Source organism: Triturus cristatus, chromosome 2_1 (assembly GCF_964204655.1).
Source record: "Triturus cristatus chromosome 2_1, aTriCri1.1, whole genome shotgun sequence".
In the NCBI taxonomy this organism is placed as follows: domain Eukaryota; kingdom Metazoa; phylum Chordata; class Amphibia; order Caudata; family Salamandridae; genus Triturus; species Triturus cristatus.
This window is the reverse complement of record NC_140581.1, coordinates 863,225,029-863,246,832: the sequence shown is the minus strand read 5'-3', so window position 1 is coordinate 863,246,832 and position 21,804 is coordinate 863,225,029. Positions and strand designations below refer to the sequence as shown.

Genomic DNA, 21,804 nt, shown 5'->3' with positions numbered 1-21,804 from the left:
GCGGTGGGCACTCTGTAAGTGTGCATGACCCTTTGGCTGGATGTCTTTTACCGGCCAAACAGTCATGTGCACTTTGCATGTTCTCCACCAGCTGTATTGTACAGCCTGGGTGGAGAACATGCCCAGGCTCCCAGTCCTCATCTGAGCGCCAAACCACAGTGCTCAGACCAATCACAACGCAGCATCGTGAGTGGCTGGGGGAGTCTGGAAGCCTGGGTGCTTCCTGTTCCTGCTTACTGCCGCTGGAGTCAAGAAAGCAGGCAAAGAGGACCGAGAGGCAGCGACTGGCAAGCAGGTAAGGGATTCTTTTTTTATTCCCTCCCTCCCCCGCAATCCACTCCCTGGCCGCCATTAAGTAGCAGCCACCACTGGTATATGCACTGGTGATTACAATCAATTACCCTGGGGCAGTGCTGAAATTAGAAAAAATTGACTCTGGGAACCCATAAATTGGGGGTCTAGGTGTGGCAGAGGAACGGGGAGGGGGAGTCCCAAAGGGCGAAGCTTGAAAAGCAGAGAACGACAGTCAATGTAAATATTTATTTATAAAAGAGCTGCTGCAAAGATATTGGCAACAAATATGACAGCAAACCTGTTCTGGCTTAATTGGTCACAGAAAGGCTGCTTTTTAAAACATCTTACAGGGTTAAGCCGCCTGCTGCAGAGCTCTTTGTGTGCTCAGCAATTGTGAGGAGATTATGATAATAGTGGTAAAATAACTGTGGTTAATGCAGTTCTGGGAGAGTTCTGTGTTCTGTCCAATCACAGGTTTGACTCTTAAAGTAGCAGTGACGGTTATTGTGCCTGCTGCAAAGCACATTTTGCAACATACAGAACTCAGATTTGTATTTTACGTAGAATGGTAAACGGGCTACTACTTTTGACACTGAGATCATCTTGTTACTTCCAGCAATCCTTCTAAATAGCACAGTGATCTATTTACCAGCATCTAGGATCTGCATGTAAACTGTATGTCACGAGTTTAGATCCTTATTTTTTTCCTCAATCTGTTGTTATTCTAAGAGTGCAAATAAGGCTTCCTCTAGGAATCAATAGAGCCATGTTAGTATAGGCAATCCCAATCACTGCTTTAAGTTTTATATCCCAACTTTGTGTTCCTCCTGACCGTCCATTCTCAACATTTAATGTCTGCAAGTATGGATCATGTATATGTAATCCCTACACCTTATATTCCTCATTGTTTTAAGTAACATTTCCAGTACAATGATGTACACACATGTATGATTTATTGTGCCTCTGTGTTTCATGTTAGGCACTCTGTCACCCTACACTGGGATGAGTAATGCTATAAAAGAAGTGAATAAAAATAAATGTGTAGGTGCCTCTTAAATCACTATTAGTGTAATTAGTCATACACACAGATACATCTTGCATTCTTACAGTGCAAGCACATCTCTTACATAGGGTGGTTGAATAAAGTAAAAAACCTGCAGCCAAGTCACAGTTTCTCTAAAGTACTTGTGAAGTGTTAAGCTATATTTCTTTGTTTCCTTTCATTGTGTTGGCATCTAGGTGTTAGGCTCCAGATGACTCCTAGCTAGGATGATACGTGAACAAAGGAAGGGCTGATGGCCCTTTAAATCAGGACTTTGTGTTCGGCTGGAAGTAAAAATAAAAAAGCCCCCTCGCTGCCTGCAGGTTTCTGCACTAAACGAAATGCAGACAATGTGTGGCTGCTGCTGAGTTGAGTCCAGGTGTCCAAAAATAACACCAGGACCAATTGAGAATATTTCACTGGGTTGGCTGCATCCCAGATCCGGCCCAGAAATACCAGCTAAAACGAGGATCTGGTGCGATACCCCAACTTTCCAGCACTACCCATGGGATCCTTAATAAAACTACTGGCTGGAGAACTGTTCCCTATCAATCATTCTTAGCGACAGACAAAAACCGAGTTGGTAGATACAAACTTTCTTTTTCAGTGTTCAAATCTTGATCATGCAATAACGTTAGTATGCTAAAGTAAGGTATTACTCAGGTAGCAAATGTCTCTGGTCCTTCAGTCTAAGCAAGTATCATACTGTGTGAAATGAGATGTTTCTGTTCATGTCGAAAACATTTAATTTGGTGCTGCTTGCAAAATGATGTTAGCAAAATGGAAAACAATAATGGTTAAATGTTATGTTTTGAGTGGATGTGAATTTTAGGTCACACTGTAATGATTCATCCTCATATTCATGTTGTAATTCGGTGTAGTTGTAGTTGTGCATGTGTCATTTGATCAAGGGCGGGATCGGCCGAAACGCGTAATGGCGGAGTTGGCTAAATAAAATTTGCACAAGAATCTCAGGGTCCACGCTCGTTTGTTCTCAAGAAAGGAGGAGTGAAGGCGAGTTGCAGCATATATATATATATAAATGTATATATAAACTAACATCATTTTATGAAGATGAAGAGACTCATTTTAAATTCAATGGGTCAATACCTGGCTGCAAGGCAACCGACATGGCAGATGCTCTCTCTTCCACCCACCCGACAAAGGACCATCGACACAATTTGAGATCCACGCAACATCGAGAGATCATTCTGCTGAAAGTGCTTCCTCCTGTGCATCATAAACACTTTCAGCAAAACTGAACGGTGGGTCGTCTGCCATGTTTTTGAGACTCAGTCTGCAGTTACCTTGATGTTCAGAAACAAGTCCCTAAAGTAAGGGCTGTTTCTAAAAATCTGATTATTAGCTGTAGATTCAGCATTGCATACACTAGAAAAGAAAGCGACCGCAGTATGACCAAATACTGTGACCAAAATATCGAAAATCAAAATATTGGCAGGTAAGTATGTATAGATTTTCTATACCTAACTCCACAGATATGTACCTTGACAATGTATATTTCTTCAGTGAAGGCAGACTTGTAGTTAAGAATAGTTGATCTAAACTTGCTTATATGCAGAAACCAGACCTATTTTTGTTTTTTGTTCATTGGGTTAATCGATATTCTATAATCAATATTTCCGAACCACAATCAAATATTAATGGCCTTTACATGCTGGGAGTTCTCTCCCAGTGTTGCTCGTCTTTTTTTGTTTTGGTTTGTTTCTATTGGGTATGAGTAGGATTTTAATAGTGGCTGTGAACAGAAAACAGGTATGGCGGAAGAACTGCTGTAACTAGGGCAGGTTTTCTGAAGTACAGTGGTGGATTGGAGGACCTTAATATCAACAGGCAAATATGTATAGATTGTAAGTGCTGGTCAAAGGTTCCAGATGGCGGAGCGAGCTGAAGCTCAGCTGTCTGAAACCTAGCAGTCCCTCAACTCTCATTGAACCCAGGGCACCATGATTTTGGTGGAATGGATCCTCCGCCAAACTGTTAAGGATGGCCTAAGTTCAACTTTATCCTGGATGACCAGATGTGCTTGATGACTAATTTCTGCCTAGAAGTCAAATTCTACCTCTGTTAGGGCCAAGTATGCAATAATGCTTGCCATGACACAAAATATATTTCTCTACTATAGCTGTAGTGCAGCTTATAACCCTCTGAAGTCTGCCCCTTAAACTGGAAACCCTCCTCACACGTCCAGGTAGTGCTAAGCAAACAAAGCATGGCTCAAGTCTTCATATCCCACCACACTATTGCGGTTAGCAGTATGAAAGGAGTTTCATTTTTATTGTTTTTGTGTTTGTGTCCTATTGTTTCTGACTCCTATTTTCAATCAAAAACAGACAAAATAAAACAGAAAATACATACTGTTGCCTTCAGATGGCAATTCAGTCAATATCATAGGATCAGCCATAACATGCTGTATCGGCCATGACAGTGCCTCAGCGGGCACCCGCCGCTTAGTATGGTCGATAACACATGTGGCCGGCTAGTTTAAAATGGACACAGTTGTAAACTTAACATAAGGCACCAGTCATAAACAGATAACATAGAAGCAATGGCAAGGTCAAAGAAAATTTCTCTCTCTCTCTCTTGCTTTTGGCCCTCGTTGCGTGCTCCAGCATGGCTTCAGGTGATGACAGTGGGGCCCTTGCGCCCGGTTCTCTCGTGGATCTGAGACAGTTTCAGTGCAATAGCTATCAGGGGACCCAGCACCGCCTGTTGGGAAAAAAGAGGATATCAAGCGGTAAACCTTGAGAAACTTCATACAAAATTAAAGCCTTCATTAAACACCCGTACATCTGTGCCTATAGACAGATTTTTAAATGATACACAATATATATTCATCACTAGATTGTATTTAACATGATCAAAACCAGATTGACATCAAAGTAATTTACAATGTTCTACATGCGGAACTAGAGGCATCAATTATATTTCGTTTGATAACATATGCAGAAAGTTACTAGGCGAAAAATACACATTTCTAGCTCTGTTTTTTAAGGGAGATTATTACACTGACGCAATGCTCTCATCCCACTCTAGAGTTAGGTTCGATTAAAAAATCCTATATTTGAGGATGTATTACTAAATCTAGTTAATTCCTTGGCAGAATTTCCCTCATCATATTATCCCTTTGGTGGAGGAAATGTCTCCATTGAATCTCCTCTGGCTCCAACTCTTCCTCCACAAAGGGAGGAGTTTGCAGTACCTGCCAGCCCTCAATCAGGCTCCTAAACAGCCATTGCTGCCTTCCTGTTAGGGCGTGATTTTCCAGGCCACTGTCAGAGGCGCCAGTCGAGTTCTTGGTGTAATTTGTACGGTAAAATTTACATAGCAAATTGACAGTTCCCTACTTATCCTTACTCTCCTCCTGATCAAAGACAATTCTACTTCATTCATCTTGTGATTACCACATAACAGACCCAGTCAAACAAAACTTTCCTGTTGATGTAGCAGTGTTAGGCTAACCACGTGGCCCTCACTGCCCTATGTATAGTCAGTGCTCCTCTTGTAAAATGTTTCTTATTGAGATGCTATTGTTGCTAAATAAATAAATGATATATAAATAAATAAAAAATACAAATATGCCTCATTATGAAATTCAATATAAGAACCAGGTAGCCAGAGACTATAAAACGTCCATTTGCATGGGTTTTGTTTTTGGGATTATTTCCCTCACAATTTGATGGAGAATGAATGTATTAGTTGACAGTCGCAGTCCTTCCATGCACTCATAATTATTAACCATGGTTTCACACAACTGCTCCCATTCCCAGATTTACCTTTAGAACAATCTCAATGTCTCAAGTGGGCAAGTGACAATTCGCTGTTGGATGTCAAAACTCCTTCTTCAATGAATAGATCGCTTGTTGCGTCTGTCGTAGAGCAAATGAAAAATGTAGTGACTTTATGCCCCCATTTTCCTACTTAAGAGTGGGTCTTCGGATATCACTATCAAAGGATTTATTATTTTTTTCTCACCAGGACACCTGCTGTGCTCATACGGCCAACCACTTCCCCTTGCTTATAATGATCTGAGGTCACACTTTCACTGTCCCTGTTCACAGAGATGGAATGATGCTGCTTAATTTGTAAGAATGGAAAGAGGCTGGATCTATTGAGAATCTATACAGCATTCCGGCCCTATTTACATTGCACAGCTTGAGGTCCAAGGGAAAAAAGAAAGAGAGGTTGATTTTCCTGACCTTTCCCATTATCAGGATCTTGATTTCAGCACCTCTGGCAACGAGTAATGTACATGGCCCAATAATTTTGAAATGCCCCACATATTTTGCAAACTGGATGAGGATCTGTGTTGGGATGGAAATACCCCTTGCATGATAAATGGGCACGTGCCCCTGCAGTGAGTGCCCAACCGCACAAGAAACTGGTGTGCTGACTTTTGGCCCTGATTTCATGTGCACCTAGCCTGGGCATAAAGGATTAGATCTGTCCCTGAACATGTGAGATCCAGCACCTGTTACCTAGAGGAGTGAACTAAAGAAGCTTTCATACTATGCCATGGACTACAGTCCTTGTCTTGGGAACATCACTCAAAGGGGTTGGTGGCAATACATTTTGTCTTCTGAATTTGTATTGTGATCAGACCATTTTCTCTTGTGTCAGCTAAAGCAGATGTACTGACCCATCTCTTGCAGTCTTCTGCAAGACTGCAAACATAGAAACATGGGCTTACATACCATGGTATGTCGACTGTGTGTGTATGTGCAGCGTGTTTGTAGGACATGCATGGTAGTAGGACTCAGTGTGTTGTGCGAGTCTGAGTACTGGGGCCAGTGGGATCAAATTTGGATGCTCCTGGTTTAGCATGACACTAACTGGAAGGTGAAAATAGCCTCCCCTACAGTGGAAGTGTAGTGCCTGCATTCCTATGGCTGTAGGGTGGAGACCCAGACGCTGAAGTGAGGACTATGAAGACAGGCCAACCTTTCAATTACAGACTTGTTAGTAAAACCGCTGACACTTCTATCAGGTAGAGAGTAGCTGAGAGGGGAGGGACCACACTTTCTGGTGTTGTAGATGAGTAGGTTTCTAGGCAGGGCCTGCCCTTTGCCTCTGATTACTGCATCAGGAAGGTGATGGAAGCCAGGTGCAGAGAACTCACACTTAATTTTGGCTGTATGTGGACGTGGATCCAGCCCTCTTGCTACCTGCTGTGAGAACAATTACTTTGCAATGCAGAACTCCTGAAAATGACACTTGATAGAGAACCAAACTACATTTACTACTACAACATATACCTACATGTGCAAAGGTGGAGATCTCTTCACAGAAAGATAGGAGAGGTGGAACCGGAGGTCTCCGGCTGCAGGTTTACGAATTGCATTTGGTAGTATGTGAGTAGTACTACTTTACATAATGAGCCATAGTGGCTCACAAAATATTTTACTTATTTGGAGCATCAGCTTTATAGATACCCTCAGAATATTTTAGGATGCTTCATTCAGTGACTGGCAGTGTCATTTGGAGCTCAGCAAAAGCTTGTGCAGTACCGTGTTTCTCAATGTCCAATTTATAATTACGACCATGGGCCCTAGAATCACAATTCAGGTTTACATTATGTGGTTTCAACTCAGCAGGTAGTTTAGGAGGTTAGCTAAGAGTTTCAAACAGCAAGTCTACTTAATGTAGCACATCTTAAATTTTAAAGCGAGACATACGCATACTAGATATGTTATATACAAATGTGATAGGCACAGGTGTTGTTGAAAAGGTTCAAATACCCTACACTGTGAACAAAGAACAAACCAGGCACTCTAGAAGACACATTGTACATATATATGGTGGCATCATGAGATACCTTTGCAAAATCCAGCCTTACACCAACTGGCAACTCCTGCACTCCAGAGGGCCCACAATACTGCTCCAAGTTGATGACAGGACTGCTATGCTTAATGACATTTCCGATTCCCTCTTACCTTTATAAAAGCTTTGCTCTTAATAAGATTGTCAAAGCCTCCGATCAAATTGGATAATTTAACCTGCAAGCTGAGACTCAAGTGGCCACCGATATACCAGACTCAACCTTAGAAAGGCCTCCAACTAAGACTCAGAAAAAGCCCATCTGCTGTTACAAGCACAAACCCTTGGAGTTCCCACGCACACGTCTCCAGACAGACCCACCTACACTTACCACCCATTTTTAGAGACTCTGGAACATGACTTTTTCCAGTTAGGTCCTTAGGCGAATGCAAAGCCTCCACAAAACTTACTAGGAAACCTGTCTCTGGGGCAGACAGACGAAGCCACGGTGATTAAACGGGTAAGGTCCCTTTAAAGATTAATCTGTTTTAGGGGAGTGCCTCAGGGTGAGGACACTGCTTGGTCAAAGTACTAGGGACAAGAAGATGACACTTCTTCAAGAGACACCTAAATAATGCTCGCCAAGAGCAAATTATGACATTTCAAAAACAACAAAAAATAAGCCTTGCAGAAGATTTATCACCAAGCCCCAATGTACTTCTCGGGGTTTGCATCTGCACACATTCCTACACATCTGTGTTAGGGAGAAGAGCCACAGTGTACAATGATAGGGTTATTGCTGACACTGGACCAGAAGTACAAAACTATTTGATAGTCACAAACCCTGCATTTCGCAAAATCACATGATTTGCAACAACTTGTTTTTTCCAATATAAGACACATCTATTGTGATTCGGGGAATCATTTCTGAATTGCAAAATGTGTTTTGCGACTCATTCTGAATCCCGATTAGGACGTCATACAAAAGGGGCTTTTCGTTTAATTTACAATGAAATATACCAATGGTCTGGGACTACAGTTGTGGTTGCAAACAATTGAAACCTTACAAACACCTTACAGGAGGTGGTAACTCCTTCTCAAAGGGAAAGCTTCCAATCAATTATGTAGGGAACCTTGCCAGAAGGCCTCGGGATGTACGCCATTGTCCTGCGGACCACTGCTTGCTCCCCCTCATGCAGCGACGGCCCGTATAGGGCGTGTTACCGGAGCGGTGACCTGGGGGAGAGGAGGGGCAGGGTGGGGGGGTTGCAAAATGCAGCATACGGCCGATTGCAGGTAAGTTACGAAAAAAATAAAGAAAACGAATTTTGTTGCGCACGCTGCATCGCAGACGGGCCGTCGCTGCTTCCTGGGACACTTTGAAACAAAACTCAGGTGTGACCAGTACAGGTAAGAGCGGTGGGCGGGGATTGGGGCAGGGGGAGGGGAAGTCGACATACTACGGGATAGGGAAAATAAAATAAATAAATAAAAAACACTTACCATGCACTCGCCGCATCGCGACTCGGCGATGCTGCGAGCGCAAGGTAAGTGGTTTTATTTATTTTATTTTCCCTAACACATTGTATGTCGCCTCCCCCCCACCCCAGCCCACTGCCACCTGCTCTTACCTGTAGCGGCTGCGCCTAACAAAACGCCTGTTTCACAAACAGTTGATGTCGACCCTTACAAAATTAAGTAGGAATTTAACTTGAGGCTTTCTAAGAAAAACTCTGAAGATGCCAGCCAAACACATAGTGGAAGGAAGCAAGTACCAACAAGGAAACAAACACTCACGACATGCCCCTCCACCCCCTAAATTCCCAAGAACAATTGCCAGTGGCTATGCTGCTATCTTGAGATATAACAGTGCATGGTTTCAAAGCAAATCACATGCACTTTGAAACCTTGGCATTAGGATATTTGAAAATAATGCATACACTGGCAAAGTTTAACTTACTTAGAACAACAACAAAATCAATTAGGTCACATTTATGACATTAATAATCGATCAAGGAAGCAGAAATTGCGTAATTGTCCGTCAATATCAGAAACTTCTTCCTTGTTCCCAATGGCTCAGCTACAGGACATAATCTGAATTAATTTAGTTCCCACTGGGTGAGATTCCCTTATCATGTTTTAGAGTTTAAATAATAGACTCCCATAAATTAGTAGACCATTGACCCCTAATGAAGCAAAATAATGGAGTCAGTGCTTGAGAGCAAAGGTTCCCTTATCGCTCTTGGCAAATGCTGCACCTTAGGAGCAGAGTAAACTTTTAATAAGTGTGTTAACCCCAATGGAGGCTTAAAGTTCCTGTACCCGGACAACATGAAGGTGAACGGTCCAGTGTGACTCTGGTCATTAGCCTTAAGTTCTATGCTGCACTAGGTGGAATAATGGAACCCTATACCGAAGTGTGCCGAACAAAATGTGGGCGTGTGTGTATGTGTGCGTCTGTCTGTCTGACTGCATGGGTTTGCATGGGAGTATATGAGTACACTTGCTGTGTCTGTGGTGTCCTCTGACCTGGCATTGCTTCTCCCTTGTGGCTACCTAATCCCGAATTTCCCAGGCCTCCCAAAGCATCTGCTGCTCGCGTTAAGCCTATGAGGGCCATCTCTGGAAAAATAGGATCCACTCATAACATACAATGGTCCGTAACTATCTTTTGCATGATGTCTTATGGTGTTCATTTTTGACATGTTGTGGCATCTTTACCATGATTACAAACAACAAAGTGTCTGGGTGTACTTTCAAATTAAAGACTTTGTACAGGAGCCACCATGACTATTGGAGTATTGGTATTTTATTACACTATCATGAATTATTCATATTATGACATTAACATTCAACTTTTGAATGATGTCAACACCAAGAAAAACAAAACATTTGAAACAGTACACTTAACATGAATAACAATGACACAATTGATATTGAGACGACTGTAAGTACAAAATATGCAGAACAATAAAACACAAAATTACAAAACATACAATAAAAAAATAATAATAAGGTGACCAGTCCTTCAGTTATACAGAGAAGTGTGGCGGTATAGACAATTTTCACTTTCAAAGGCAGGTTACAGCCTTTGAAAGTGAAAATTGTCTATACCGCCACACTTCTCTGTATAACTGAAGGACTGGTCACCTTATTTTTATTGTATGTTTTGTACTTTTGTGTTTTATTGTTCTGCATATTTTGCACTTGTAGTCGTCTCAATGTCAATTGTGTCATTGTTATTCATGTTAAGTGTACTGTTTCAAATGTATTGTTTTTCTTAGTGTTGACATTATTCAAAAGTTGAATGTTAATGTCATAATATGAATAATTCATGATAGTGTAATAAAAACACAAAACCATTCCAATAGTCGTGGTGAATTCTGTACAAACGTCTTTAATTTGAAAGTACACCCAGACACTTTGTTGTTTGTAACTATAAAAGAGGCCTAGTCTGGGTGCAGTTCAGGGACCAACCCCCCTTTCTTGCAAAAATCTTTACCATGATGGCGCCCCCAACCATAATGCTTGGTGTGGCATGTAGATAGTAATCCTTGGTGTACTGTTGGTGTCTTTGGCATGGTAGCGACCATCCCTGGCACGATGCTGACCATCACTGGTATATGAAGGGGATGCTTGGCATTAGGAAGCTGATTGCTAATGTAAGCTGGCCTTGGCACAATGGTGGTCATTCTTGGCATGTACTGGGATTCTATGTCATGAGTGTCCCCACTTTAGGCATCATCTAGCCCTCTTTGGAATAGTAGAAACAAACTTGGAAGAATAGATCCTATTACAGGCAGACTGCTGCCCATAGTAGTATAATGGATGCCATTCCTGGCATATAGTGGGAATACGCTGCATTTTGATACCCATGCCTGACATAATGTTAGGCATGAATGGCATACATCATTCGAGTTACCAAGCCCATGTCTGCCATAATGCTGGCAGACATGGGCTTGGTAACTCGAATGATTCCACAATTCAAGAATCTGATGCATGTTTTTTTTTACTTTTAGGTGTCTCCTAACTTTATTCTGTCCTGATGATCACACCAACCTAAATAATTGTGTCAAGGGGAGTCGAAACGTCAACAACAACATATGTAGACTTATTTTTTAAATATGATAATGGTTTTTGACACTCATGTTTTTAGTGCCATCTGTAACAACGTATTGCCCCAATCAAAACATGTATATATTTCTGTATATAGCATCACAATGGTCAAAATTGGCATATTGTCTCCAGCTTTGGCATGAGGGAGCCCCCCCACCCCTTGCTTTATGAGGAATATCATAAACATCACCTGCATCTTAAAGCAGATCACACATGGGAGAGGCTGGTAATTATTGGCATATTTTAGGCATCATGCCCATTATAGAAATGATTCTTGGGCCATTAGTGCTCATTCTTGACACATTGAAGGCTTGCTTGGCACAGTGGTGCTGACACCTGGAATCATTTTGTCCATTCTTTCGATATGGGAGCTCCCCAAGCCCTAATGCTCACAACCACATTTATAATGTTGGTGCAGTTGGCATTTTTAAACTCATCTTTGAGACAGTGGTGCTGGAAAAATTTGCAGAATGGGGGTTCTGCCGTCCAGTGCTTATGTTGTAAAATAGTAAGTGCAGGTGCCCAATGTTTATTAAGAAGCCTGCTGCCGGCCCACGAAGATCAGGGGTGCTCAATACCAATGCGGCATAGTCCTTATTCCACCTCAAGCATCTTTCATTCACAACCAAACACTTCCTACCTCTTTATATTGGTTGTATGGCAGAACCCCGTATGTATTTACAATGCATGCCTTTACCATGAATTGCTTTTATAACGGATGCCTTTACCACACATATGGCTTTACCACAGATGCCTTCACAACGAAAATGTAAGTATATATCAGGTAAATGAAGCCCCATATAGATATATATTTATTTGCTGTGGCTTGGCAGGATCTTTTCCTCCAGGCCGCAGTAAACGCTCCGCTTTCAGCAAGCGAGAGTGGAGAAATGCTCGTGTTTGCTGGAAGCGGAGCATTTGCTTTGACACACAGGGAGCTGCATGTTTAGCAGCTCCCTGTGTTTCAAAGCAATGCCAACTCTGGAAGGAGGCGGGCAAACAGCAGGGACCGCAGGGGCATTCAGGCTCCCCCACAGTTCCCATCATAGACGCCGGGCCCTGGGGGAGGGGGTCCCCAGGGCCAAAATCGGACCAGGGAGGGGGGCCACGTGGCAGACAGAGAAAGAAAAGTAAATATCAAACACCATGATAAAGGAATAAGCAGCACTTTGCCATAAGACATAGCCTGACGTTTGACTTCTTTCTTTGTAGCACACCGCAAGTATGACAAGGCAAAAACAAAATGTAAAGGCATTGTTATTTATTGCTCTTTCACGACCCACCAGAAATCAGCTGGTGATGCCCCAGTGGGTAGCGACCCATAGTTTGGGAAATGCTGCTTTACAGTGATTATGAAATGTACTGTATGCTTTTGAGCATTTTTGTATGTAGATCTTTATGGGTTGTAGCAGTGCTTAATTTGAGCCGCTGTTTTCCGGTGCTTGGCCCCGGCACTTAATTGTCAACACCGGTGCTTGTGACAGTCTGCCACAAGGTGGGGCTGTCTTGCTAATTTAGAGAAGACCACAACAGTTAATTATTCATTCAACATACATTAAAAATGACCATTACCTGCCGCCCAAGCCATTCTTATTGCTTTAGGGGCCTGAAATAGTCCGAGTTGTCACAGTCGAAGGAGTGTGATGGTTAATACTTGAGTTGTTACTATCATCTGCAGCATGGCAGGGGCAATGTGTGGTGCAAGCTGCAGTAGCCTCTTGACGAGAGCCCTAGCACTTAATGTTTTAAAAATTAAGCACTGGGTTGGAGTGTACTACTAACTGTGTAGGTGTATAATACCCAAAGTAAGCTATGTTGACGTATTGATGAGTTGAAATCAGGTTCAAGTAAAAAAAAATAACATAAACTGCACTTTTATTTTCATAAATCTCAGTGGTCTCCATTCGGGAGGCCACTTGTGACATCTATGAACATCCATAAAGTTAGGTTCCTTTTGGCAAAGGAATATAAGCTATGTTCAGCTCTCTGAAGTGAAGAAAGAAAGCTCAAAGTGAAATAATACACAAGGAGATGAGGGCACATTCCCATAATAAATATAACTACTTTGAAAGTCGTCTAGCAGGCCCAATATAGGATGACTGCCTGAAATAGACCTCCCAGCAAAGTCTTTGATTCAACATCTTGATGCCCTTCCGAAAGATGCATATTGATAGATCATATCTGCTCTTCCCAAACCACAGATGTGCAAAGGGCTACAAATGTGGCCTCAGCGATTACTTCAATGCTGATGTGATATGCCATGTGATGAAGATGTGATTTGTAATTGATGTCATTTGTGAGGTCATGAGCAGTGCAAGGATAGGTGGGTGTTAAAATTGCATTGCTACCTTATCTGGGGAATTTCAATGACTTTTTAGGATTTGTGGAGTAGACACTGAAATGTGACTACTTTGATAACTGTGTCCAAGTGCAGCTAAAACAAGTTTAACTGATCCTTAAAAGGGTTTTTCAGTAAAATGTAAGGTTTATTAAATTATATATCTTGTCCCAGTGCTTCAAAAACCAATTGCACATAACATTCAACAGGTCGCAGTGAGGACTGAATGCAGTGTGTGGTTTTATGCTCACCCTGCCTCAGGTGTTGTATCATAGAGGTCTTTGCATAAGGTCCACGGCTGTGCACAGTGGGTAATGGATGCAGGAATGCCCTGTCTATCTGCTCCCCAGTCCAAACGAAATGTAGGGCCTCATTTATGAGCCCTTAACACAGCTGTTGCGTCACTTTTTGTGACGCTGCCGCAGCGTAAATATGCGCCACGCTGTGACACATATACAAAGTGACATATCTAGGCAGATGCCTCACTTTGTAAATCCCTGCGCTATGTTATACATACGACAAATATAATGTTTCCATGGTGGGCATTCCGACGGAGGAAAGTCACGTAGAAGTGAAGCAGTGAAATCTATGAGTTTTCACTGGGACACTTCTAGGGCAGCACTACTTCAAATCCTTACGCCTACTTGAAGCAGGCATAAGGAGTGACGCAGGGCTTTTTACATGGGGCTTGCCCCATGTGAAAAGACACATTGCTGGAGTTGCATCTGTTGTCTGACACAGTCCAGCATTGCGCCAATTTTGCGCCTACAGATACCTCAGGAATACTGGCGTATTTGTAAATCCTTGTGACATGGTGCGCCATACAGTAAATACGGCACATCCATGGTGGGCTCCCTAAGCCTGGATCACAGACCTTGAGTCGTTCGCCCCACTAGAAATTAAAGATTTAGATGAAGCCCATATAAATTTGCTAACCTGGATAAACGGATCCATAGATCGGAACTTCTGGAAGCCAGGTCCAATAAAGTAAAAAAAATCCAACAGATCGTCCTGGTTCAGCCCAGAGCTGGTCGCTCAAAAGAAAAGCTGCAAAAAGCTAGAACGAAACTGGAGGAAAACGTATGACCCTGAGCTTAAAATAGCGTACAAACTAGCCATCCAGCAATACCATAAGAACATTAGGAAAGCGCAAGCAGCCTTCTTCGAAGAAAAAATAAAGAAGTCCTCTAACTCCTCAAAGGAGCTGTTCAAAATCGTAAAGTCCCTCACTATAATTGACTCAGGTACTAACGTCTCCCAATGCTCAAAAGAGAGATGTAATGGGTTAGCTAAATTTTTCAAGAGCAAGGTGGAAAATATTTATAATTCCCTCCACCCTAACACAAGTGAGACATCAGTAGCCATCGAAGCCTCCAGCAGCTCTCCTGAATCTCCCAAGAGTGCAGAACAGTCAGTGCCCTTCCCCCCGCCCTATTCACCTTCCCCAAACTAAGTGAGGAACAGGCTGGCTCCCTGTTATAGAACATTAAATCAGGGTCCCCTCTAGACCCGGCGCCACCCCATATTCTAGCCCAAGGGGTGAAATGTGTCCTAACTCAACTCTGTCACCTCATCTCCCTATCCCTCGAAAGTGGCACAGTGTCCAAAGAGTGGAAGCATGCCATCGTAAAACCTCTACTGAAAAAAACCCCAACTGGACCCTGCCTCTCTGGCAAACTACCGCCCGATCTCACTGTTGCCCATCCTGGGAAAGATTGCGGAGAAACACGTGAATAGCACTATCTCACACTTTCTGGAAGACAATGGTATCATACACCAGACCCAGATGGGATTCCGACCAAAACACAGCACGGAGTCAGCATTACTTGTTGTCACCGAAAAACTAAAAAGCATTTAAGACCAGGGAAGAGCCGCTGCAGTCGTATTACTATATCTAATTGCGGCCTTCAACATGGTAGACCACGCTGTATTGGTCAACAGGCTCAAAGATATCGGAATCAGAGTTACAGCTAACCTATGGGTGGCCTCATTCCTGAGTGGTAGATCTTTTCAATGTATGAAGGACGGAATCCTGTCAGACTCCTTTTCAACCCCTTGGGGAGTCCCTCAAGGATCTTTCCTGAGCCCGACCCTCTTTAATATCTAACTGAGCCCTCTAGCTCACATTGTACAGGAGTTCAGACTCTCCATTGTGTCATATGCCGATGACACACAACTAGTGGTCTCAATTTCAGATTCCCTCAACTCTGACCATAGGCAACTAGCCCCTTGCCTGGAAAAAATTGGATCATGGATGGCTGACTGTAGCCTTAAGCTGAATGGGGATAAAACAGAGCTTATGATCCTGGGCAGCAACTCCAGCCCACGCTCAGAGATCACCTGGCCAGCTAAATGGGGTCTGCCCCCCCTAAAACTTCTATAAAAAACTTGGGGATGTGGCTGGACCAGAATTTAATGATGGAGATCCAAGCTAAAACACTCTTGAGTACCTGTTTTGGGATACTTCGAATGATCAGATAGATAATGAGCTTGCTCCCAAAAAACTCAAGGAAGACGGTGGTTCAAGCCTTGGTGGTGTCGAGGCTTGACTACGGCAACTCTCTATACTTGGGCTCACCCAAATATGTCACGGACAGACTACAAGTAGTACAGAATGCAGCAGCCCGACTGCTTCTGAAGATACCCAGACACCAGTCAGTATGAACATCCCTTAGGGAGCTACACTGGCTTCCGGTTCAAGCCAGGATTAAATTCAAGTCCCTCTGCTTGGCCCAAAGAGCCATGTATGGGAGAGGCCCCAATTTGTTACGAACTCTGATTTCCCACTACTCACCCCGTCGCCATCTCAGATCAGGATCAAACTTTCTGATGAACACCACCAGAATAAAGAGATCTAGGTGGGGTGGAAGATCGTTCACACACCTTGCACTCAAACTGTGGAACAGTATGGACCCAGAGCTCCGACTGATTGGAAATGAACTGTCCTTTAAAAAGAGAATTAAAACATGGCTGTTCCCCTAAATCCAGCAAGCAAGATATCTTCCTGTCCTGTTTCATACCAGCACTGGGATGCCTGCGGGTAGCCGCGCTCTACAGATCCCTAAACCTAAACCTAGCAAGGATGGTGCTATGAGAAGTGTTGCATCAATGTTTTTCCCCAGCGATGTAACACTTTTCATAAATAAGGACTGTAGTGTGCAGGTTACAGTCTTTTACTATGCTCTGCTCCCTGCCCCCTAAGCAGAGGCATCTGTGCATAGTGTTAGGACATTCACAGTGAGACCTAGACTCTCGGTATATCTTTTTGGCACACTATGATTCCCTGATTTAGGTAGTGCTTATTGGGTATCGGGCAGATGTGATGCTTCACCACACATTTCATCCATTTCCATTGACCTTATTGTTAGGGTTAAGAATGGTTAAAAATTATCCACAATTGTGAGTGTATGGAGACAGGGCCATGGACGGAGGAGTGATGAGGTTAGGGATCATGATATTAATAGCAGACAGTATATAACCTGCCAGTACATATGCATTGTTTCTCACAATATGGCACTCTGCCCCCAATGACGTTGACAAGAAGCAAAAATGTAATAGTAGAGAAATTCAGAGTTACTTAAATGGTTTCTATAGTTAATGTATTTTAAGAGAGCACAGAAGATAAAGGCAACTGCTGCAGATAGCTCTGTTTGTTCAACAAGTGGCAAAGCATAAAACTGGTACAAAAGCACATAAACTTGCTATAGGATCATGCACATGACGCCCTCCCCCCAACAACGCTCTCAGTTGCATGGAACGTCCCGGGAATGTTTGTGAAGCCATGCTCGCCACATCCATCAAAATCATTGGGTAAGTCCCACAAGCAAAATATGTCAAAGAAGGAGTGCTCTTTAACATCTCTGTGCCAGACCAAGTCCTCAGATGAGGCACGGGAACGTGGGCACAAATCGAGGCATCACCGCTCCACGGAGCCTGTGCCTGGGTCCGCTCCGCACCTCCCAGAGTTTTCCCAGAGCCATAGTTACCCCCACCAGCCTAAGACCCTAAGAGTTCTCTAAGGCCATGCACCTCATTTGGGTGACCCAACCCTTCTGGAGTACCTTCGGGCCCCAGGGTTTTAAGAGAGGCCCCTGTTGGATTCCTGCCACCAGTTTGGCTCCATAGATCTGGCTTTGGATTCAGAGTGACTCCACCCATGAGACAGTGACTTTCCATGCAGCCTCCTCTAGTGCAGTTGAACCCAATGCTACCGACTCCCCTAGGCGGCGCTGACCCCATTGTAATTCCCGATTCCAATATGGAGTAGGATCGACATCCTCCGACGTCCACTCTAGTGCCAACAGGTACCATTCTCTCTGATACAGAGCCAGTGCCTTCTTCTTTTGATAGGCCTGGAGAGGGAGATGATTGGGAGAGGACTGAGGACCCTTATGCTTTCCATCATCCCTTAGATGAACCACAGGACAACTGCTATGAAGAACTGGCAGATGCTAGTGAGTTAGATACTTCATAGGACATTGGCTAGGCCGCTCCCCCCGTGGCTGCAGAGGAGGGAGTCTAATTTTCAGTGGTGGTGTGGAGGGTTGTTGAGGTCTTGGACCTAAGTTGCCCTCAGTGGCAGTCAAGACGAATGTCTTGACAGACGTGCTTCAGCTGGGAGTTTCTGCCTCCAAACCTTTACTTTCAATGAAGCCCTTACATATGTCCTACTCAGGGCCTGATATGAACCCTGCAGCGAGGCTCCTGTGCACAGGACAATTGCTCGCCACCATTGCCCCACTCCTAGGGATCCCAGTTCCTTACCCAGCACCCCACCCAAGAGGGCTGGGTGGTCAAAGCCTCCACCTCCCAAATCAACAGTGGTGCATTCCCTACCACTCCACCAGAAAGGAATCCAAAAGTCTGGACACCTTTGGCAAGAGGATGTTCTCTTCCACTAGCACTGGGATCGGTGAACACTACGTGCCTTTTGGCTGATAAACCCCCACTGTGTGGGATTCGGTTGCCTAGTGTCTCAGAGGTGGCCCAAACCATACTCTACCAAGCTATTGCTGACGGGCGAGATGCAGCAAAGTTCACCATAAGATGTAGGCTGCCCATGACTGACTCACTGGGCAGATCGATTGCGACACCAGTGGCACTCAGATGCCATGCCTGGTTGAGAACCAATGGCTTTTCAGGGGATGTCAAATCTTCCTTCATGGACAAGCCCTTTGATGGCTTTCGTCTTTTTGACAAAAACGCAGACTCAGCGCTCGAGTGCTTTAATGACAGCAGGGCCACGGCCAGATATTTGGGTCCTTGCCAACCCCAGTATGTCTTTTACCCCTTCTGTGGCTACAGTAGGGTATGCCAACTGCGTCCTTTCTCACCCAGTCACCATGGCCAGCAGGCTTCCCAGCCTTTTTGTGGCCACAGTTGCGTTTCCACAAACAACATGGGACAACCAGAAAAACGTCATCTCATTCCACTGTTTACCCAGCAGCCGCCACCTCTAATCCCCTTTAGTTTGTCCTCATACCAACACAGGCACCTCGTGGGGGCAGGATTCACCATCAGCAGCCCCACTGGCAATCCATAACATCGGGCAAGTGGGTCCTACAGATCGTCCAGAGGGGCTACTCCATTCCCTCACTGGAAACCCTGTACCCAAGAACCTGCTCAAAATCAGTTGATGGAGGACCATCACTCCTTGCTCCATCGGGAAGCTTCTGGCTCCTTTGGCCAAAGGGGCCATTGAAAGGATGCTGGATTCAGAAGTAGGTCATGGTGCTATATAATTGTGCCATATAAATGCAATTACAATACAATACAATAAAATACATAGGTTGCTATTCCCACTACTTTCTGGTTCCCCAAAAGGATAGAGGTCTCTGTCTCATCTTAGACCTGTGCCTTCTTAACTTCTTCCTGTACAAAGAAAAGTTCAAGATGCCCACATTAGCTCAGGTCCTGTCTGCCCTCGATCCGGGAGACTGGTTAGTAGCACTGCACCTGCAGGACACCAATTTCCACATCACTGTACTGTCTACCCACAGGCTTTACCTGCAGTTCACACTGGGCCACGACCATTAGCAGTTTGCTATACTCCCCTTTGGCCTTACGAGCGCCCATTGGGTGTTCCACAAGATGATGGTGGAGGTAGCAGCACATATGCAGAAGTCAGGGGTCTCAGTCTTGCCCTATCTTGATGATTGGCTGTTGAAGACGGGCTTGCCCCAGGCAGTCGTCTCCTACCTTTAGACTACGACGGACCTCCTACACTCGCTGGCATTCACTAGCAACATGCCAAAGTCACACCTGATTACCTCTCAGATGCTCCCTTTGCTCTGAGCTGTTCTGGACACAGTGCAGTTTCAGGCCTACCCTCCTGAACAGCGAGTCCAGGATATTCAAGTTATTATTCTGATGTTTCAGCCTTTATCCTGGATGTTGGTGAGACTGACTCTGAGGCTGTTGGACCTCATGGCCTCCTGCATTCTGCTGGTAACACATGCCCGTTGGTATATGCAGGCGTTGGTATATGCAGGCTCTGCAGTGGGATCTGAAGTTCCAGTGGGCACAGCATCAGGGAAATCTCTCCCACATGGTCCAGATCTCGGAGGGAACTGCAAAGGACTTACAGTCGTGACTGACGAATCGCAAAGACCCCTTTCGCTTTCCCACCCAGATCTGACAATAGTCAGCCTCTTTTATTGCTGATTTCTCTGGAAGAAAACCTGTGTCTGGGAAACTGACCTGTGCTTTGGAATTTATTAGAAAGATGCCAGAAAGCAGCTGGAGGCTTTGTGAAAGGGAACTGTCTTCAGCAACTTGTTTCATTAACTATCCTACGTACGGAGCGTCATTGTGGCAGGCATGGTGCCACGTTGGTGTCTTTGTAGCCACAGTGAGAGAGTGTAACCCTGATGCCTATGTCTCAATGCCCTGATTTACCTCGAAATAAACATCCGAAGCAAACCAAAGTTAACAGAAGAACATGAGGCAATGTTGATGTTTCTTCTGTTTTAGCCAGGTGCAGTATACACAACTGTCACTACGTGACAACAAAATTGTACTCTAGGGAAAGAAAAAACATGGCATTTATAGCCATTTACTTTTGTGGCCACATAAGCTGACGGATTATTAAAAAAGACGGCAGGATTGATTTCAGTTAGAAATATATAAACACATTTTTTTTAAGAAGAGCGAACCCATGGAATGTTCGAGCCTAGGGTATAATGTTTCTTCTTCCCATGTTTGAGACGGCCTAAGACAAACTCAGATGTTTATTAATCAAATCAATAAACATTCACAATCAGTGTTTTTTCCCCAAACACACCAACAACAATTGCAGACCTTGTGATTTAGATTGTAGTGTGCATGTGCATTATAAGCCTTGGAACACAGAGCAAAAGCAGCTCTCGAATGGACTATTTTGAGAAATGTCCCAATCCACACGTCAACGTTATCAAAGGAGACAACCATGTCAGAGGCAATGGCTGTCTCTGTTGTCAAACTAGAAAGAATGAATCAACCGAAAAAGTCTCTCGAAAACCCAAAAAGGCCTCCTGGATTTGATAATGTTACTGCCAAAATGTATAGACACACACACCTTTATCTCGTTGGTTCAATTCCTCCATGTAGGACTTGGCCCTTTTTCCCTCATTTGTTTTCGTTTTTAGTGTTGAGGCAGATTCAGGGAGCCATTTTACCTACCCCTGAAACTTCTGTCTGAGGGCCTGGAGCACAAAATGGTGGCCACCTGTGACATCACCAGCATCCACTGGAACCTACCAGCACCTTCCAGAACATTCCAGAACCCTGTGACAGTTGGAGGCGGTTTGGAATGTTGGGGAGTTAAGAGAGAGAGTTGGCAGTTGGAGCTGGCAGTTGGCACCTGACTGGTGAAGAGAGAGGAGCACAACAGTGAAGGAGGAAGGAGTGAAGCAGCAGGGGTGGAAACTTGTGCCTGGAGTGGGGTCCATAAACCCACCCTTGATACTTGTCCCTACTGATGGATCCCAGCCTGTAGCCCTGTGTGGGAAGAAGCCAGAAAAACTTATCCTAAGGACCTGGACAGCAGGAACAGGCCTTAGAAGCAGAAAGCAGCAAGATCCTGACCTGGAAACTGGTTTCCTTGGAGTCCGGCGTCGAGTAGCCTAAGACCTGGAGCCCGAGGTGGAGAAGCGGCGCTGACTGAAGAAGCAGACGTCGTACCCGGAGCCGCCTGAGGTCGTAAGAGGGCGCCGACGGAGGTCGTGAGGAATACCAAAGGTCGAGGAGGAAGTTAACCGAG

The 21,804-nt window shown here is 44.2% G+C and overlaps 1 protein-coding gene across 1 annotated transcript in view; it reads right to left on the bottom strand.

Annotated features, from left to right (window-relative positions):
- Positions 1-3,571: 3,571 nt before the first annotated feature.
- PGM5 (phosphoglucomutase 5) overlaps positions 3,572-21,804 on the bottom strand; it is a 680,115-nt gene continuing 661,882 nt past the window's right edge. Inside the window, exon 11 of the mRNA XM_085632981.1 lies at positions 3,572-4,063. Within this exon, the coding sequence (XP_085489107.1) occupies positions 3,974-4,063 (90 nt within the window). The 3' untranslated portion in view covers positions 3,572-3,973. The remainder of the gene's footprint in view (positions 4,064-21,804) is intronic.